Genomic DNA, 21,494 nt, shown 5'->3' with positions numbered 1-21,494 from the left:
TTAATTATTTTTTTATTATTTAGGGAGCATTATAAATAGTTATGTTTTTAAAGTAAAAACTACTATTGTTATAAATAACACATTCAATTGAACTAAACTATGCATGCCTATTTAAATATATTTACACATGGCTTGTGTATATATACATATATATATTATTCATACCTTCGGTGTATAGGACGCAAGCAGATTTTGACATCAAATTGTGGGGTAAAAAAGGGCGTCTTATACACCGAAAAATACGGTACTAAATCCAAAATATAATTAAACTACTAAATTTAAATTATCAGTTAACTCGGTTTCAGACCATTTGAAATTTTATACGTAACAAACTACCAATACAGTATGTTTTCAAGCAATAACTTGTTATTTTTTTCTTTATTTTTCTGTTCTCTTCTTCTTCATCGAATTCGGTCCATGTTTTTTTCTATAATTCAATATATTTCCTAATTCAAAATTTGCGCCAGGAAGGCAACGCAGCCTGGGTTATATTCAAAGACTACGAAACTACATACATGCGATAAATCAAAAAATTTTTTGTCATGCAAAAGCTTCAAAATCAACATTTTTTTTTTTTTTGTTATGCAAAAGCTCCATTAGTTTCAGGCACAATCGATGATTTAGAAATCTCGTGTTGATATGCTGATCATTCTGGATGATTCAAGATGTTAAAATCGTATTCGTTATTTCCTGGATAGTTCTTTTATACAGTCATAAAAGGCTCATTTCCAGTGATCTATGTAACCTCAGTGATATCGAGAAAACTAATGTTAGAATCATTAATGGAAGGTTATAATGAAATAATTTCGTCTTTCATTTAAAATACAAACAAGCAAACTCAAAACAAAAGCTATCTTATAAGTATTTCTATCTCCGCCTTGCAAAATAGGCTTCTTACCCGTATAAAAATAAAATAAAAATCGAAAACACCATTAAAAACGCTAATAAATTGCTAACTTGCTTTAGATTTTTATCTTACAACAGAGTATTTCATGAAACAACCATTTTATGCATATGAAATCTTTACTTATTTTGTAGTTGGCTTCGAATAGATTCTGAACAATGTTGTGTTTATTAAATTAGAGCAAACTTAATTATATTGTAAACATAAATCAATAATATCTAGTGGAAGCAGGAACTCGAAGAAAACTGTTTAAATGAACATATTGGTTCTTTCGATATAAATATTGTGTAAAGAGCATTATAAGAATATTTCTGATACAGAAACAAATTTAATAGTCTGAGAGCAAGTCTAGAACTCATGCTATACTCTATGCTGACATTTATGAGACACGAAAAGAATTAATAATGCTCTAGTATGTAGTTGTAAGCTGATAATTTTTTTCTTCTCGTGTGCAAATTAAATGTTTTTGTGCATTACAACGCATTCTATCGAGATGTGAAGAAAATGTGAGTAATAATTTAGTTTAGATAGCCAAATATTCTTAACTTCTCTTTAGGAATGAACGATATATGAGCATCTAAAAATTACACTAAGTCATTTTCAACAATAAAGCTCCAATGGGAAACATTTTGCAAGTGAAAGTGCGAATAGAGATTTTCTTCATATTATCTGAGTCTAATTTAGTGTTACTTCTCTAGCTTTGTGGTCCACTTTGTTGTCAGATGTTTGTTCCTGGTGTCCAAGGAGCTTTTTCATGCTGTTCCTGATCATCATTCGTCCGCACTCTCTCTTTCAGTAAGCTATTACAAAACGCCAGCCCTCAAAGAAAAAGAAAAGTATTAATATACCCATATTTTAATATTAATTACAAGTCAATAGTTTATTTATTATCGTTCTATTAATAAAAGTCTTTTATTTGTTGTTTTTTCCATATTTTGTTTTATCCTTTTTTATTGGTGGTTAGGTGAAACATATTCAGCTTTGTCTTTCAATTTTTATTTTAAGTTTGAATTTTGTTGGTATGAAAAGACAATTTTCAACGCAACGAATGATTATGATGAAGATGAAAAGATGGTTATTTGTTTGTAGTTGTAATCAGGCCTACCATGGGAACGGAGAAGTCATTTTCTGGAAATGGGTTCTCAGCTCAGATTCACAGAGTAATACCGAAATTACATATGAAAATGAAAATTACTGTCTCTTAGTTTAGTTTCAGAATTGCTATGTTAGGGATATACCTGCTACAAAAGTTGTCAACCACCAAGGTTTCTGAAACAAATGAGCTGGAGCCATGCAGCAAAATTACTCAAAGCAGAAATCAGGCAGTGAACTGTGCAAGTACATATATAATCGGTGTCACAGTGTTTCCAAATGTATCATTGCTGTTTCTTGTTGTACTGCAAACTCAGTCTAGTTATGTTCTCAAAATCTGTTGTAGTGATAAAACCAACACATGAAGTACAACTCTTCTGTTTTCAGTTTTACTCCGAAAAACATTACATCTTAGAGCAAGCACACTGTTACCAAATAATCTGAATTTACTAGTGAAAAACTGTGCAGACACTTTTAATGCACTACTGTAATACGAATTCGTCAAATTTCTAATGAAATTTGACACTGTGTTTTTAGGGCTAGATAATCACCTGATTATAAAAACAGTTACTCATTATCACAGAGAAACAATTTACATTTCCAAATGTTAAAATAATCACTTTGTAGGCTTCTTTGGAGTATTAGAAATACTTACACAGTGAAAAAAATCGAATGTTGAAGGAAGGAGTAATGCATTGTCCAGAAAGTGTTTGGTAGTGTGCATTGATAATTTTAAAGAAAAGACAGGAGGGATCACAAGGTTCTACGTGAACTTCAGAAACGTGAAACGGTAAACACGTGTTGCTGTTGTTGGCAAGGATGGAGTTTTCACTGATCCTGTAAATATTGCAGCGAGTAAAGATTGGTTCCAGTCTATAAGTAAAAAGGAAGTCCACAGTCTTTTAGAAGTTTCATCAAATGTTTGATGTTTTGTGGCCAGCTTTTCTAAGATAGGTGCTGTCGTATTCTCTGGCTAAAATTGATTTATATTTCAGGTGGTCAATAGACTGTAAGCATTTTGATCACTCAGATGTGCTTTAGATAAAGCTTCATAGTTGGCTTACTGTAGGCAATTTTTTTTTATTCATTCTGAATACAGATGCTAGAGATAGTGGAGTTGTGTTGTTATAGGTACATGAAAGAGTGGAGCATGCTACTACATATGCTAATTAATGACGCCTTACCATAATACTGCATATTCAAAAGTACTGTTTTCAGTCAAACACTATTGGCACTGCTAATACAAGGTTGAGTACGTTATATTACAATGGTTCTAAATATGCAAAAGACGTAACAACAACAACAGTCAGTGGAACGTAATGTATCAGGACTACAATGTGATATTGTTTGATGCCACCGAAAATTGATCGCTTTTGGTAAGGTATGTAACAGCTCTTTCTTCGCAAAATATTCATACATTCAGACCATAAACAGGTGTTCAGATCGGGTGTTTAGGATTCCCAAGACAAAGTACACCTTGTACTTTTTAGCATTAAGAAACAAAAGAATATGGATCAGCTTGTGGACCCAGGAACATCCAGAAAGAGGCCCGCAACAATTCGTACCCATATTATGGTAAGCAGAGTGTGGCACCTTGTAACAATTGAAAATACATTAATACAAAGAAGAGTAGCAAAAGGCATTTACGTGCCCAAAGGCAAAGCAGGCAGTCAGGTATTGTTTTCAACTGTTTTATTTTCCTCCCATCCTCTTGATTATAATAGTTCTATACCTCAATTAATAATTTGAATATCTGTATATATGTATCTTCATATATATTTTCAGGACTTTTTCTGTCTTTCGTTAACTTCACATCAATACAGAGCTCACCAACTGCCAAAACGTCGGTTGTATGGTTCTCCCATAAACCATGTGATTTATGCTTCTCTTACCACCAGCACACTTCCACGCAATCTTATTCTGTGCCAACCCTGTATATTAAAGCCACAAAATGATTCACTGGTAAAACTGAACAAATAATCTTATGATCTGATGACTGTTAGCTCATATGCACATATTTTCTCGAAACATATTGTTTACCAAGTATCCTAAACATCTAATCGATTAATATAAGAAGATGTACTTATACTTGTTTTGGGATAAACCGAATTTTTTTCATGATTTAATGATATTTCTAGGAATGTAAGTTGTACTGGCGTTGCACAGTCTTTACAATGCATCTGCTCGAGATTTGTACAATGTTTCGATCTCGTGTTGAGGCCTTCATCACAGGCATTCTAGACGCTAAGCAGATGCAATTCATAGGGACTTCAACGGTAAATAATTTTTTCCTCACACGTTCTGGACATAGTTTTTGACCGTGAACATTTAAGTTGGAAGAATAACATGTCTCTTTTGTATCTACAGATTACTAATATGATGCTTACTGCGCTAAAAAATATCTGTATAGAGTTTAAAACATGCATTAACTTGTAAAGACCACAGAAAGAAAGACACGATAATTAATATCACAAGAAGCTTCTGAACAATTTTGGTATAATGGTCTTGAAAAGGTATAGTAATCCCCCATGGTTAACGTTTGGAGTAAACTATTATAATTACAGACACACACAGAAAAAGGTTTGAAACTTCCAAATTAAGCTAGAACATGTTTTGTGAAAACATTTCTAATATTTCTGTTTCTGTGAGGTACAACTCCAACAAGAAACATGCAATCTGTTAAGTCAGTTGAAACCTTAAGTTACTTTGACACGCTATCATAACATCATTTAGACACCAATGTTTATCGCGAGGGAACAGGTAGGACGTAATCAAGGTTAACTATATGCAAGGAAAGGGTAGCCAGTAGCGAACTACTTTTATGTGTAAAAATGTCAGGGAAAAAGAAATTTGAGATAAAAGAAATTAAGACAAGAAGCGATAAGTACCAAGTTTTCTTCTCTTGTAGGGCCTTTCTAAAGTACTCGACATCTTTTAAAGAGTGTCATTCTTCTTTAGAAATCTTAAGGGAGAAAAATCCAAACAAGGAAAAACCAGAGCCATTGAAAATCAGGAATTTCAAGCAAATTTAAGATATTTTTTAAAGACTCTTTTAACTCTTCTTTAAACAAAAGAAATAGAAGATACCCATAACACGAACATGACATAGTAACTACTGTTTTTTATGCCTCTTTCGATTTTATAACATATTAAATATCAGTTTTATAGTATTTCTATATATCTAGCAATAAACTTCAAATTTGAAGTTTTCAGTAAATGTTGCTTCAACTTATCTTTCAAGCACTAATTTTATGATGATATCACCCTCTAGTGACAACTAGATAGCAATGATAATATATTATGCTAAGCTTTATTTACCCATAATATCAGTTACAAGCTTATGTGCTCTTAGTTGTACTGTCTAAATACTTCATACGCCTACTAAATCTCTGTGAATTTATCAATTTCTGTCACTGAGAGGAAAAGGCGTTTCTTAAGATAAACAAAACGTTGTCTCCATTCCTTACATGCATTTTAATCCTAATCGTCTCTTGTGTATATCACAAGTAGTTGATATCATATCAAATGTTTGCTGTTTACAAGTCAAAAGTGCGATATTTAATTGCTATAACATCAAAGAGACGTAATGTGGAAAGGCATTCGAGACGATAAAATAAAAATGTTCTAGTCAGCTATAAACCCAGTACTTTCATAAAAAAAATATTAAATGTAAGTTAAAGTATTAGATAATTCGATATAAGTCTATTTATCGAATTTCTCATATAGCTACTCTAGGATTATCTGCACTAGTCATCTCGAACTTAAAAGTGATATACTGGAGGTAAGGCAGCTTAGTGAATATTATTTTCGAAATCTGCGTAACTGAATAATGGAAAATCCGTTATTAAAACCAAAACAACTTTTATGAAGTTTAAATTCGCAGGCCTGCGTAATTAGAATCAAAACTTCCACTAGTGATGGGCACAGCACAGATAGTTCATTGTTTAGGTTTTTGCTTAACAACAAATAAACAAATAAGAGTATCCCAAGAGTTGGCGGTAGATGATAATGGCTAGCTGCCTTCCCTCTAGCCTCACACTACTAAATTAGGGACGGCAAGCTCAGATAGCCCTCGTGTAGCTTTGTGCGAAATTCATAACAAACAAACAAACAAATCCATTTCGCCATTTTTGGTCTAAACGATATTTAAACTTTTACCAACAATTAGTACCAAAATAGCGACTGTTCATTAATGAACACAAACCATTCTGTGCTGAGCAGAATTTATTCATGTTTTTCTCATGCATTAATTATTCCAAGAAGTCTAACATGCACAGAAATTATTGAATGATGCAATAGAGAGATGACACAAGCATCTCAAAGAAACAGGGTCTTTGCGTTTTAAGAAGAACATTGGAACAAGAAAGTGAAAATACTCAAGCTTCCGTAACCAAGGAAAGTTTGTGAGAATGACACCTTTTGAACTTTGCATACCAAATATAATGCAGTGTTTAATATTTTAAAAACACTCTGAAGTTGCAACAACTACGCTTCAAAAGAACTATATACGAGACTAGGCTCGTGATGATTACCATATTCTTCGAATGAATGGAACATGACATACTTCATTTAGCTGCCTTATCTTATTTTAATCAGATGTTAATATTAATGTCCAATGATGTAAAATTACATCTATGAGGAACAGTTAACAGACGTAACTGGGAAATTTGGAGTAAAGCGAACACACACATTCTCTCACACACGCGCAATTCAGGAGTGTGTATAAGGTTGTACAGAATCCAATGTATACTGTTTCAAGATGAAGAAAAACAGAGATTAGACTCACATATGCTGTATTTGCTGAAGAACTCTTTATTCCCGCAGCTTTTAAGCTGAATGTGTTTCTTCCAGAAATAAAATACTATTCCATTTTTTTACTTTATGTTCGTGAGTCACTGGACAGTGTCCTACTTAGCTGCTGAATTAGCTGAACGGGACTTCTATCCTCCGAACCGCGCTCTCTCCAGACCTAAGCGCCTCTGGACATTAGGTATGGGGCCACATCAAATCTACGGCTTAGAATCCAAGTCCAGGTAAACAAACGATGCAATTAGAAAGTGTGTATTTGTCAATGTGTTTGAAGAATGGCTTAGGCGCCTGGAGAAATGCACCGGGGTCATTGGAGGTCACGTGGAGGTTGTATAAATCCCGGGGGCACATAGGCTAACATGTATTTTACTGTAAAACGCGTGAACCTTTTTTGATGAGATAAAATGCGCCATTGCTAGGTTTATAATGGCTAAGGTGAATTTGTTTGACTATTTGTTGTTAAACACAAAACTACAAAATGGTTTAACCGTATAGTGGCAACCACAGATATCGAAACCCGATTTTTAGAGTTATAACTCCACAGATTTACTGCTTAGCCATGGAAGGTTAGCTTGCTACGATGGAGACAAAGGTTAAACTTGTTACTTTCTGGATTATTTTTTTAATTATGCACAAAGCTACACAAGGGCTATCTGTGCACTGCCCACCACGAGTATCGAAACCCGGTTTCTAGCGTTGTAAGTCCGCAGACATACCGCTGTGCCACTGGGGGGGGCTTCTGGATTATGATCTACAAAAAAAAAAGTTGTGTGCTATGTAAATATAATGTTGAACAGGTTAGAATACATATTATTGTAAATAAATATTGCGGTATAATTTTTTTTATGAATGTTAATACTTCTTTTTAAATATTTCATACACATCATATTAACAAAAGAAGCGAATTGACAGTGCCCTATATAACTAATTATCTTACATTAATAATTAAGTAAAAAATCAATAATAAGATAATTTGTCACACGTCATTTGTTTGTTTGTAGTTAAGCACAAAGCTACACAATACGCTATCTGTGCTTTGCCCACCACGGGTATCGAAACCAGGTTTCTAGCGTCGTAAGCCCGCAGACACACCGCTGTGCAACTGGGGGGGGGGGCATCACACGTCGTATTGAGTACAATCAAGAGAAGCATATATGAATCATGCTAAGCTACATACACTTGTTTATCTTGATAAGAATTGGGTTAAAACTCAAGTTATCGTTGTTTGTGAAAGTATTTTTTTTTAATGTAAAGTACATTTTGTTGTTGGTAGATGGCACCAGCAAATCAGAGTAGCGATATCGTCTGAAGCCGTTAACCACCTCAGCAGAAGGCCTTCGAATGTTGTTTTTAAGTGCACGCATTTGTTATTTTACATGTGGTCGCCGCTGTTTGCGATGCTTGATGACTAAGTCTATGAATAAAACAATATTCAGATTGGTTCAGCAAAATTCTATGACATTTCTGATATCGAGATATGGTGTTTAGAGAATTTAACATTTGATGTCAAATTTTTCATTCCAACATGAAAGCAGGTTACTAGTAGCATTATGAGACGTTATTAATCTCATTTTGTATCCTTTCTGAGATTAAAGCGGCTATTATCTGAACAGTGGATTCAAATCTGGGAAAACACTATACACAGGCAAAAGACTTGGAAAAATCAAAAGAAACTGATGAATCAACGACATCGCAAGTTCTTTATTTTGCTACCATATAGTCCTGACATGACCTGTGGTTAGGGTATTCAACTATCAATATGTTGGTCGCGGATTCAAATCCTCGGCGCCGAACATGCTGGCCCTTTCAACCGTGGGGGCGTTATCATGTGACGGTCAATCCCACTATTCTTTGGTTAAAGAGTAGTTCAAGAGTTAGCTGTGAGAGGTAATGACTAGCTGCTTTCCTTCTAGTCTATCATTGCTAAATTAGGGACAGCTAGTGGAGATAGCCCTCGAGTAGCTTTGCGCGAAATTCAAAAAACAAACAAACACGCTATCCTATATGCTTAAAGAATTATGAACTTACAAGTGGGAATTTTTGTTTGTAAAATGTAAACTTCGTTTTATAGTGAACGTGTGTTTTGTTTTTCTTTTCGATGTGTATGGCTGTCAGGAAAATAATAATAAAAGTCCTGAACATTATTTTTTTTTGTCATGCTGTATAATGATCGAAGCCAAACAAAATATGTTGGGAAAGTAAACTGCTTTATATCTACAGGCAAAGGATTATTTGAAAATAGGGTACTATTTGATGAAACGTAATTCAATGGACGGCAACTGCCTGTTGTAGAAACACAAGTGAAGAGGACGAGCTTTCGAAATTCTTCCGCCTTTTGTCTTCAGCTTCTGTGAACTTACTAAAAATCAGCAAATGGGATATTCCAAGAACTATGCTTACAGTCTACATTCTTAGAAACTTTTCGTTCTCTATAGCTTTATCTTAGGTTGATCATAAAGAAACTTTTACAAGTTTCAATCTCCATGTAATAATTAAAGTAAAAAATAAATAAAAACACGCTTATAGAACAAACACTAATGCAATTTAATTACAAGTGCGCGTTTTTTTTAAGTCGAAATGATCAAGATATGCTGCGTGTGCAATAATGAAAACTGCTTTTCATACCTAAATAGTTTCTACTGTGTGTTTCTTTGCTCAATTTCTCCCTAATTTTGAAGTGATGTATTAGAGAGATGGCAGATAGTCAACACCATCCACAGCCAACTCTTGGCTACTCCTTACCAACTAACAGTGAGATTTACTGTCACTCTAACACCCCTATAACTGTAACAAAGAGCATGTTTGGTGGAGGCCTTGATCCTGCGACCCACAGATTGCGAGTCTAGGACATAACAAGTTTTTCATTGAGAAAATGATAACTATCGATAATCCTTGGTGCATCTTTCAAATTTTCTTTAATGTTCTTATCATATTAAATTATCTTATTATATAACAGAGACAATAATTAACACTTCAAAGATGTTGAAAACACTAGCTGAGGATAAAGAGTGATTAATAAAATAATTTTAAGAAACATATTCCATTGTTCCTGAACCGAAAACAACAACAACAACAAAACAACTAAAAATGCATTGAGTTACTTTTTGCTTATTTGCCTACTGTTTCCGTATGGATGTATAACCATTTTTTATTGATTTTTTGTATAAAGATAATTATACTTTCTAGTGTATATTTTTTCGGTTATAATTTTATTTCCGTTTTGTTATTTCTGTAGTTTTGTATTTTTAATATTGTCAATGGAGTCCTTACATTTTTTTCTTTGCGTTTTAAGACTTTCGCGTAAAAGAGGCATGAACAAAAAGCCACACTGTTCTTAGAAATAAAAAGGCCTAACTTTTAAAAATTAAAACAAGCTTAACTGTAAATGCGGAGAAACGTTATTGATGTTAATCGCACCTTATACAAACAATGTTCTAGATCTCGTGTTGCTCTTGGACTCGCAGCTTCCACCATCGATCTGTTCCATCTGATTGGCCGTGGTTGCTAGCTTACTAATGCTTGACACCACGTTTTACATTATAACAAACTCTTACGATGGACGGTGAGGTAAATTTTAGGCCAAATATCTTAGGAAACTTTCCATAGATTCTCGCCTGTACAAGAACGTTGGCTTCCGGTACCACATTTAAGCAAACTAAAGGCACAAAAGTTGATTAGCCCCACATTTAAACAACGGTGTAATGAAATGGGACAGCTACAATTCCAGTTTCTTTGGCCATCTTCCTCGTGAGAACAGGCGATTTCGAAGTGAACACAGAACCTTGTAAGCCTTTCTCAATTTTCAATCATTGTTTATTATTTTGTCAACAATACCAAGACATATGTCTAATTTCTTCTCAGTGGTTTTATGAGACGGAAGGTTCTCTTTCTTAACTACAACTTTCACTTTAAAGATGACGGCGTTGCTTTGTATAGAGTAGTGGTGTGTTTTTAGAACCCGTTGCTATCCATTAACCATTTACTGTGCAAGTTATATACGGAGAACACAGAAAGCTTTATTTTTCAATTGTTTTATTCTATGTCTCTACATCGTTTAAAAATCTTACTGTAGAATTTTTTTTTTCTGAAATGCTTTTTATAATCCTCCAGTCAACATTCAACCTTTGTTGCAATCCAAGCCAAATGGTTTGGATTTGTCATGAATCAACTACATATAGCTGTTAAAGACGTGAAGTTATGGTTCCAAAATAAAGTGTAACTTAACATCTTTATGAAGGACACGGTATTTTACTTCTTCCTATTGAAAGTAGATTATGTTTATACTAGCTCATTATAAATATGACTTACTATAAAATATTAATAGGTTCCTCAGGGGTAGGTCGGAGTGCTTATAACGTTAAAAGATGAGGATTCGTTACTCGCGATGGACAGAGAACAGATAACCCTCAGATAGTGTAGCTTTGCGCTTAATATCAAACAAACGAACGAACAAAAGTATTAATACGAATAATAAATTTTGTTGTTTTAAAAGTAGGCAATTTAATTGATACTTAGAAAAGGGAGTAATCAAATCATTTTACAATTTTAATTGAGTTATTCCTGATGATGACAAAACCTTGTCGAAACGTTGTACAGTTGCTGTTATGTTAAACTTATATTAAAGTTTTTCTTCATTACCCATTCAAGCCGTCTCCAACCATTATGTGTTATTCAAAATTGTCACTTGTCACGTTTTACATTATTAAGGTTTCTAGATCTTATACAATTAATTGGTGGATCCGAGGTTCCGTGTTTTCCTCCCTGCTACTGCCCCCTCCAAAAATCGCGTGGCGCACTTTAGGGCCATGTATGCGTTATAAGAATGACGGTTAGAGTAGTTCAAAAGTTGGTTGGTTTAAAACTTTAAAATAGTATAGTAGTTCTTAAAATGTCATAGGCTTAGAACTGAATTTGTTAAGAAGTTTGATAATTCTATTTACATAATCTATTAAGCAACATATCGTACTCAAATAAATATAATTAGAAATGGTTTATATAAAATATTCGTGCTTTACCTTTCTATGTTATTGTTATAATAATGCAATTTACGACGCTACAGTTGTGTAAGAGATAACGGGTTTCCAGAAGATTCGTTTCTCAGAACACAGCTTCACCAAGCTAAGATACGGCATTTCCTGGAACGGCACGAGCTTGCGGAAATACCATTACGACTATTTAGTTTATCAGCCTCTGTACTAAGTTTATTGTCCTGTTTCCGGGTGAGTATTGAACAATTTTATGGATCACTCGATGTAACATTAACAATGTCCAGATGTTAAAATTATCATTGTTACAGATCCATTTATCTACATCTATCTTCTGTAGCAAATAAGTTGTCCAGATCATGAAAAGCAATGAAATAGATGAGTAAAGTTATATACTTTTCTGTTGTGTTTCGATACCTATTATTTGATACAAATGCTTGTACAATTAATTTTTCGGTTAATTATTCTTGTATAGTGACAACTGAGATAAATTTAACGTTTTTTTAGGTAACTGAAGCGGACTTAAATGGCGTAATAATACTTTCTTGGAATTAAATATACATATAACTGTACATAAAAGTATTTTATGGAAGATACGATATAAGTGCATTTGAAGACCAGCAATGTTCCTTAAGCTCTAAGTTTTATGAGACATCATTATGTAAACACAGATTCTTAGAAGTTTCTGTCGACATTACTTAGAGAGTTGCAATAATTATCTGCTCCTGATAGAGTTGGTGCTTCTGATATATGTTGCTATACAATGATTAGATATGCTAACGTCATTTAGATGGTGATTAATACAAAACTGGTGAAAGAGCCATGAGTTGACCGCCAGTTTCATGGTATGCAGAAAACTTGTTTGGAAAATACCGCCTTAAGCTACTCCCCCCCCCCCCCAAAAAAAATATCATGATTTGAACTGCCACACTATTGGTAGACCGTTTTATTTGTACGTATCCGGTAATTGATATTGATCTAGATGCATTATCTAGACAACAAATCGAATTTACCATCAAAAAATGTCCTCAAGGTATGCCACACGCTTTTAGAAACGACACTTTAAACGAATAACTTGTGTCACGCGCGTACATTTCAACAAACGACTTTGTTCAATTCACAAACTAGTCACGCTACGCAAACACCATGGGTTCTTTTATCCAATCAAACACGTAGAGGTTCAGTGAGAAGAAACTAGCCAATAACAACCCTCATGACGATGACGCTAGAGTGAGACATGCGTAATATACGCAAGCAAGACCTCTAAGTTTGGCAATGTACAAATTCATTGATAAAACCACTTGTTAGGAAACATTTTGTGGTTAGAAATACGCTAAGGAGCTCCTTGTTTAGTTACTATAGCAAGTAGCGCTTTAGGGTCGGAAGTTTTGAGAGTAGAAAAGCAAACGTATGCGCTTTTAACAAAGTTCGAAAAGAGGGAACTGCGCGATGTCTCGTATCAGCTTTTTCTGAGATATCTTAAGATAGTGGACGACTAGACAGTGTGTCTCCGAAACAACGATAGTCCGAGCGCTCGCTAAAAAAACTCGTTCTCTCTGCACTGAGTTACGGACTATGGATAGCAGTGTCTGCTTGTTAACGGGAAAAGATCAAGTCCTTGAAGAAGATCAGATCGTACCGGACTGTATTCTACCTCCTAAGACAGAAGTAAGGGAAAACTTACCCGTGAGTTTGAAAATATCAGTAAGTTAATTTCGTTACTCACACGACTGTAGAAGTATTGTCCCACAGAAGAGATTTAATATACTATATTGGAAAAGATTTCTTTCTTCCACTCCCCCTTTTAATGAAATTGTATTTTTTTTTAATTTATGCATTTTTATAACTTTGTGTTATAACTCTCAGTGCAAAACATGTAGAAGAATCGAGTCGAAGTGGATTCGTAATGAACAAGTCCATGCAGCACTTTACTGTTCATGAACTAGTCTGATTTACTATATTTTATGATTACTTGATAGAATAATTGGGTCTTTTCCCTTTGGTGCCCACCAACAGATCATTTTGAAAATAACACCAGTAATGCAATAGAATAAAATAATTAATAATAAAACATTATATGATATTTATTTAGCGAATTCTGCGATATTGAACTATTTTTTAAAGTACTCTTCATCTTTGTTTCTATTTTCCATATAAATCCACAAACATAAGAGTCAAGCATTTGGTGATGAGTTTCACATTGACTCTTATTTCTTCACTTTAAACCGTGCCACATAGTTTCAATATTTTGAGTATGGCTGCAAGTTTCAGGATCTAAAAAAAATTTCACTGTGATGTACAGTTTCATGCCGGTAAAAATAGCCTCCTACGTTCGGGATGTTTCTATATGCTTTCCACGGAAAAGATCGTTTTTGTACTGTTGGTGGGCGGAAAAGATCGGAATAATAGCTTCGTCTTACGGGCTTACAATACTAAAATCCGGGGTTAGATTCCCCGCGATGGACAAAGTGCAGTTATGCTAATGTGGCTTTGCGTTAAAACAGACAATAATAGAGAGGAAAACACATGTAGTCCAAATATGTTGGAGAACAATGAGTATTTGAAAATGAAACAAAGTGTGGACAATTTAAGTTACAAAAGAAAAAAATGACAGTTTAACATTATTCTTTTATCGTTGCAAAATTCACAAAATTTTATATTGAGGGAAATTTCACGAAAGTGGTTAAAAAATTGGCGCATTCTAATTAACACGTCTATAGCTTGGAAAACCGTAGAATTAAAAATGTAATATCAAGATTCATAGGCGTAGTTTATACTGGGGATATGGAAACATGTCATCCTCTCATTTAAACAGCCGTAGTATATTTTTCATTATAGACTAGTTTACTGATCAGTCGCATTAGAAACCAACGGAAACTGACCCTTAATATGTGTTTAGATTATATAACAGGCCATATAACAACCATTCTTGTCCCCCACCACTACGTTGAAACCAGTTAGGTCTAATTCAGTGAGTATAGAACAATATCCTATCCTATTTATTTTTACATCTTAAACGTTGTGCGTTACAAGTAGTTTAACTATTTTTAAAGTAATTTTAGTGTGTATATTATCGGTTTCCTTACACCCTATCCCTTTCCAAAGGCTGAAAAATAGCCCAAGCATTACGAAACCTGTAAAATAATAATATTTATAGAAGGCTACGCCAACTTTGTTGTATTATATACATGTATCAATTCAACGCAAGATCGTCGATTTTTGAGTGTAACGTAGTTGAGCTAAGTGTAAAGAGGTTTCTTAAAATGGAACAGATGTGTGACTCACTCTTAGCATTCGTAATCCTGTAAATCAAAACAACTTCATTAACATAATTTTGCAGTTTCTTCTTCCCACTGACAAGTTAGGATAAAACCCAACTTCACTTCGTCTAAAATAATCCCCGTCCCGCCATACATGTTCGCCCTTTCAGCCGTGGGAGCATTATAATGTGACGGTCAATCCCACTATTCGTTGGTAAAAAGAGTAGTCCAATAGCTGGCGGTGGGTGGTGATGACTAACTGCCTTCCCTCTAGTCTTACACTGCTAAATTAGGGACGGCTAGCGCAGATAGCCCTCGTGTAACTTTGCGCGAAATTCAAAAACAAACAAACAATCGTCTAAAATCAGAATACGATGAGCAGGGCCGAATAAAACAAGTGACAAACGACAAATTATGACGAAATATCTTTATTACGATTACAAACGGATCTGTGTTACTAAGTGTTGCCGTGATCAGTTTGGTCCCAGCCATTAATACCAAATTTTGTATCCAAAGATGTATACAGGCTTAGCTTAATATTAAGAAAACTCATCACGAATTGTATCTATTCCAGCGTTAAACATCCTTCAAACTGAAGAGTGACATCAAAGTTGCGAAAGCACTACAAAATAGATATATTCCGCATAGATATATATTTCTCTTTTTTTTTAAGAACCGTTCTCTAATAAATGTGATGTTTCCCCCCGTTCATAAAACGTTAAGCAAGGTTCTAATCTTATTTAATAGAAAGAGAAGTTAACAGTTTTTAAATTGTTTACCCTAATTTATATATCAATTCTCTAAGACCATAGCAGAATATTGATGATTCTGAGCTCTTGTTTAATAAAACAATTGAGTAAATATAACGAATGCTCCGTTTATCAAAAGTAACGCCAGATGGCGATATATATATATATATATACATATAACATTGGCTACGGGTATTTAGACATTAATTCGGATATCGTTAAGACTGTCAAGTAGCTACCACACAAAGAAATTTAAAAAAATGTTTTTACGAATTATATAAGAAATGTAAGGTATTCATGCTTCAGTTGCCCACGAATCTGTTGTGATAAATTCATTTGCCATCAAAGTTGACGTTTTAATCACTTTATTTGAATTATCAAGTTTATCGTGTATAGCAGCGACTATTGTTACTCAATAAGCGGGTTGGAATGTTGATAGCGAACCGTTCAGTGTTAGATGATAAAAGCGAATTCAAAAAATGTATTAGTTTTTTATTTATGATAGATGGAATGAAAATAAGAAACTTTTTATGACCAACTTCGTGTTTTTAAAGTTGTAGAAAGGAGACCTGTATTTACTATTTGCAATACAGAATGTTGAAAAATGACAATCAAAATCAGCCCAAAAATCTATATATAATTAATAGCTTTAATTTTGAACATCCTCGAAACACTCTATGACATTTTCTTGTTGTTTTTTAGTTGATACATGTATGAGGTTATACCTTAGTTTATTTGTTTTCGTAATATCTTGAGATGTAACAATGCAATTACAAGGAAACATATTTTATTCTTTGATCCATAGACACATCTGGTCGAGTGTGATCTAATACGTAGAGTACCTGTACTGTGAATCCAAGGGTTTATGGTTAGCGCCCCGTTGCCTTGTAAACGAACTCCGCACTTTAAAGCTTTGGTGCGCTATAAAATTAACGGTTAGATCTCACTATCCGCTAAGACAAGAGTAACCCAAGAGTTGATGGTGCGTAATTTTTCTATAATTCTGCGTCTCAACACTATTAGTGTGACGATGCATTGTTTTCAAGTAATGGAACTGAACCTGTGAAATTAAACGTTCGATCACGGTCTTGCCCTGTAGTAGGCACGGCATGTTCAGATAGAAGCAAACAGTTCTCTAGTTGTTGTTATTCTGGGTAAAGTTACAATGCTTTCGGGCTTTCGTTTTAAGCTAATTTTATTGTGAGGAAGGATACTTGAAATCATCAGATTTTCGTATGTTTGACTGATTTCACCAGCCTTGAGTTCTTATTCCTTTTCGGTGAACACGAGCGGAATCTGTAGTGTTTCAGGTTGTTGTTTGATTAAAGCCAAATAATCCCATCTATCTTGTATTAACACAACGTTGTCTTCAGATGTATGTTGCACAGGTGTTTCAACATTTAATGCATCCACATTTTTAACAATTGTAATGTCTGGATTTTATACATTTACAAAGTTTTACAAGTTCACCATCGAAACTATTTGTATGATTCTGTAATTCTTTATGTTTTAAGTTTTGGCTTTGAATTAAACACATTTCAGTGTTAATGTGCGGTAGACATACAATATTGACAGGAAAGGGTTTCTTCATTTACAACTAACCCACAAATTATTATTTTTTGTTTGCTGGCAAGATTTACTGCTTTTACACAAAAATATATTTGGTGTGAACATTTGTGCCTGAGAAATGACGTGTTACATGTGTTTATTTTAAGTTTTACTTTTGTTAAAGTTGTTATATCAGTTAAAGAAATGTATGAATATTTTATAGCAGTGACTAATGTCCTATAATGATTTTGTGTTATTTTCAAAGAAAAATAAATTTGCAAACCTTATGGAACTCTGCGATGAAATGCATTATTGAAAAAGATTGGTGCAGTATTTGTTAAAATCTTCCGAAGATATTCATTAACTCTCATTACGAGTTTTTAGCGAGTAAGAGGTTCAAAATAGACTAAACTGGCTATAAAAATTAATAATTTCGATAAACTGCTTTTAACCATTCTCTTACAATTTTGTAAATGTACTTAATGCTTTCATTCAATTGAACATGGCAGATAATAATAACAAAGTACAAAAGTAAAGTTTGTTTCAGAATTGCGCGCAAAGTTACACAATGACGTATCTGTTCATAACCATCACAAATTTTAACTAGAGGGAGGATAGCTCATAGTACCCACTCTTGTCTGATCGGATAGTGGGATCTGACCGTCGATCTTGTAGCGGGCCCACTGTCCCAAAGTGCAGAGCAATGGGTCGCGAATGTTGAATCTTACGATTCACATTTCAAGCACGCTAATGACTAGGCCACGCTCGGCTCAAATATAAAAAGAAAAGAAAGAAAGAGTACATCAAAATTATTAAAGTTCCGCAATATTTTTGATGACGAACAGCTGAGTTTTAGGGTTTCACAGAATTAATCGCTAAAATGCATTAAGTTTTGATTCATTGGTATAAGTTGATAGTTACTATTAACTTTTTAAGAAAATGAATCAAATGTTTCACAAACGATACTTTATTATCAACTTATTCTAAGGCGTAAAGAACATTATACTCTATTGGAAACACATTGAATAGATGCTCTAGTCAAAGGATGACTTCGATAATATATGTGTGAGCCGTAGATAGATCTATGAAGGACAGATGTAGGATTTGTAGTCGTATTTTGTTTTAGTTTTACAGAGAAAGTTTCAGTGTCTTGTTTTATCTAATAATAGTATACAGATATAACTATACTCTTTCAAAATTAACTTCAGTACTACAATTGTTATATGACAGTTTTATGTCAATAAAATAGGTAAACATTTCATGACTTCCCAGTACTGCACTTTAATTCTTCATGTCGCAGTTTATATCGTGTGTAACAATCAGGCGTTCGTCCGTCTAATATCAAGGTTATAAAGTAATATAACTGTACGGCTCTAATCATTTGTTGAGCAATACCCAATAACCTTGTGGATTTTGACTATAAAATAAAGAATCTTGAACCATTTTTGTAACATGTTTAGTCGTGTATATAGTACTGCAGCTTGTAACAAAAAGCAAGGATAATTCATGTTGGACGCTAAGACTATTGGTAATGAAATGCGTGTGAGAAGACTGTTATATTGATTAATCAGTGGCATTCATCCGAATTATCTACAGAGGTCAAGCCGATTTGCATCTTTAGCTAAAAATCAGTTTTTATCTTCATTGTAACATTTCAATAAGTATTCAAGCAAAGATGTACTGTTATATGGTGGTAGAAGGGGATGGGAGGGGAGGGAGGTTACTACCCACGAAGCTGCACCACTTTGTTTGTTAGATAGAGGAAAAGAGACTGAAGACGGTACCCCAAAACAGAGTTATCGTGTTTCTCGGTTCCCGCGTCTTCCCGTGAGACAGGGGTCTCGTCCATGTCCCACGTGTGCTTGCCGTTGGCTTCTGAATGCACATTTCTGCTCGGTACATTCATGTAAGGCCTTCTGTGCCACTCTAAGCAACGCTTACATGGACCACCTGATGAAGATTCCCTCAGATGTTCCGTGACCTCGACCCCTTTCACCGACAGGAGACAAGGAACTACACCATGGCTTTTTTCCCCTGCATATCTCTCTGAAGTTCTCTGACAGACATTCGCTTTTTTTCTATATCACATTAGCTAGTATTTTTTGTTTTCCTGTCTTAACACATGCTCACAAAACACACACATATACATAGAAATTGACGTACAAGTATGAAACACAACTCAGTACTCTCCACCAAGTCTTCATTTCTTGATCTTCTATATTATGCATGTTTCCGATGGTGACTAAGCTTATACCTTGTAGCAGATGTTTTCATTCGCATGTTAATTCATACAAGCATATACAATACATACCTAATGTCGGAGATAGGATAAACATGTTAAAGGCTAATGTTATCAAACTCAATTTGCATAAAGCTGTAATCAGAATCAGAGACGCTAACGACGACTTTACCCATGAAATGCGTTGCTTTAAATAATAGCTTACGTACGCAACACATAAAACAAACAATTCTCTCATGTATGACCACAAAAAGTCACCGCTGTGTTAAGAAAGCTTAACATAAGGACAATATTCATTAACATACTTGAGAAACTTGAGGAAAAGAGGGAAAAAAGTGTTTTCAATTTCAAGTTTGACTCTAGCTGTAGAATGTATTTACAGTTACTGTTTTGCTAATTATAATAAAAGAGTATTAAAGTTATTTTTCAAGCTTTGAAAAATAGAGTTAGTTATTTATACTATTTATTGCTTATTTCGGTTGTACAGTAATGGTTTTTCAAACGTTGCAAAATATATTAACACTTATATAAACTAAGACTTAATTCTTTTAAACTCTGAATATATGAGCTCACTTTTAAGATTGATATGACAAAGTTGCCATGGCCCGGTGATTAGAATGCTCGAATCGCAATCAGCAGGTCATGAGTTCGAACTACGTTACCGAACATGCTCGTCCTTTCAGCCATCGGGGCGTTAATAAGTGGTGGTTAATCCTACTATAATAGCCCAAGAGTTGACGGTAGATGGTGTTGACTAGCTTCCGTCACTCTATCACCTCTAAATTAGGGAGAGCTAACGCATATAACCTTCGAGTAGTTTTGCACGAAATTCACCTAACAAAAAAGAAAGAATACGATGAAATCTAAGTTGACAATGGTTATCACCTTCTTGTGTGAGATTTTCTGGCTGATTTCATTTGTTTTTACTTGTGATATTTACTGTATATTATGGCTTTGTGTTGGTTTCAGCAATATTTGTCATTTCGGTTAGCAATCGTTACATGAAATTACAAGGTACAGTGACCATATTCCAACTCCTTAAAAACAAACAGTAAAAACAAACGAGAGCAGGTAATTACTTAATTGATACAAACTGGATTATGTGCTGTATAATCTTAGCTTCTGCGTATATAGTGTACAGGAACAAGCGACATAATGTTATGTATAACCACCAGTAATGTTAGGAATGTTGAAACAAAACGCGTTTTTGACTGTATTGACTTTACGTGTCCATGGTTTATATATTTGGTGACATTTGAATTATATGTTTGTCAGAAATTCAAGTCTACTAATGCCCGTGAAAATTGAACACCCATAACACACGCGATTACAGGAAAAAAAATAGAATAGTGTCGGCTTTTTTTTTATAAACATGTTAAGAAACCTGTTTTTAAAAAATGTACAAATATATATTGTTATAAAATGAGTTTGAGATATTGAAGCCGCATTTTGTATTTCATATTTACTGACAACACAGGCAGGCCTGCGATGGTTCTAGTGTCTTGATATTTTTACATGTTCTACAGTAATTCCTGTATGCTGAATCCGAAAATGATAATTATTTTTCTCCATCACGTATGGTCCGGCATGGCCAGGTGGTTAGGGAGCTCGACTCGCAATCTGAGGATCGCGGGTTCAAATCCTCGTCCCACCCTTCAGCCGTGGGGGCATTATAATATGACGGTCAATCCCACTATTCGTTGGTAAAAGAGTAGCTCAAGAGTTGGCGGTTGGTGGTGATGACAAGCTGCATTCCCTCTAGTCTTACACTGGTAAATTAGGGACGGCTAACGCAGATAGCCTTCGTGTAGCTTTGCGCAAAATTCAAACCAAACCCTTTTCTTCAGTTTGTTTGTATATTTGTTAACAAACATAATAATAAAAAATGTTCATTGTGGTAAACGAAAT

The 21,494-nt window shown here is 34.4% G+C and overlaps 1 protein-coding gene and 1 long non-coding RNA gene across 2 annotated transcripts in view; both read left to right on the top strand.

Annotated features, from left to right (window-relative positions):
* Positions 1–13,089: 13,089 nt before the first annotated feature.
* Positions 13,090–21,494, top strand: part of LOC106457601 (Krueppel-like factor 5) — a 23,877-nt gene continuing 15,472 nt past the window's right edge. The window contains exon 1 of the mRNA XM_013917042.2: positions 13,090–13,494. Within this exon, the coding sequence (XP_013772496.1) occupies positions 13,366–13,494 (129 nt within the window). The 5' untranslated portion in view covers positions 13,090–13,365. The remainder of the gene's footprint in view (positions 13,495–21,494) is intronic.
* LOC111085373 lies at positions 18,153–21,158 on the top strand. Its single transcript, XR_002610229.1, has 3 exons — positions 18,153–18,164; positions 19,499–19,506; positions 21,064–21,158. It is a non-coding gene; the product is annotated as an uncharacterized LOC111085373 (long non-coding RNA).

The sequence above is a fragment of the Limulus polyphemus genome, unplaced genomic scaffold (assembly GCF_000517525.1).
Source record: "Limulus polyphemus unplaced genomic scaffold, Limulus_polyphemus-2.1.2 Scaffold17, whole genome shotgun sequence".
In the NCBI taxonomy this organism is placed as follows: domain Eukaryota; kingdom Metazoa; phylum Arthropoda; class Merostomata; order Xiphosura; family Limulidae; genus Limulus; species Limulus polyphemus.
Note: the sequence above shows the minus strand (reverse complement) of the source record. Positions and strands in the feature narration are given on the sequence as shown.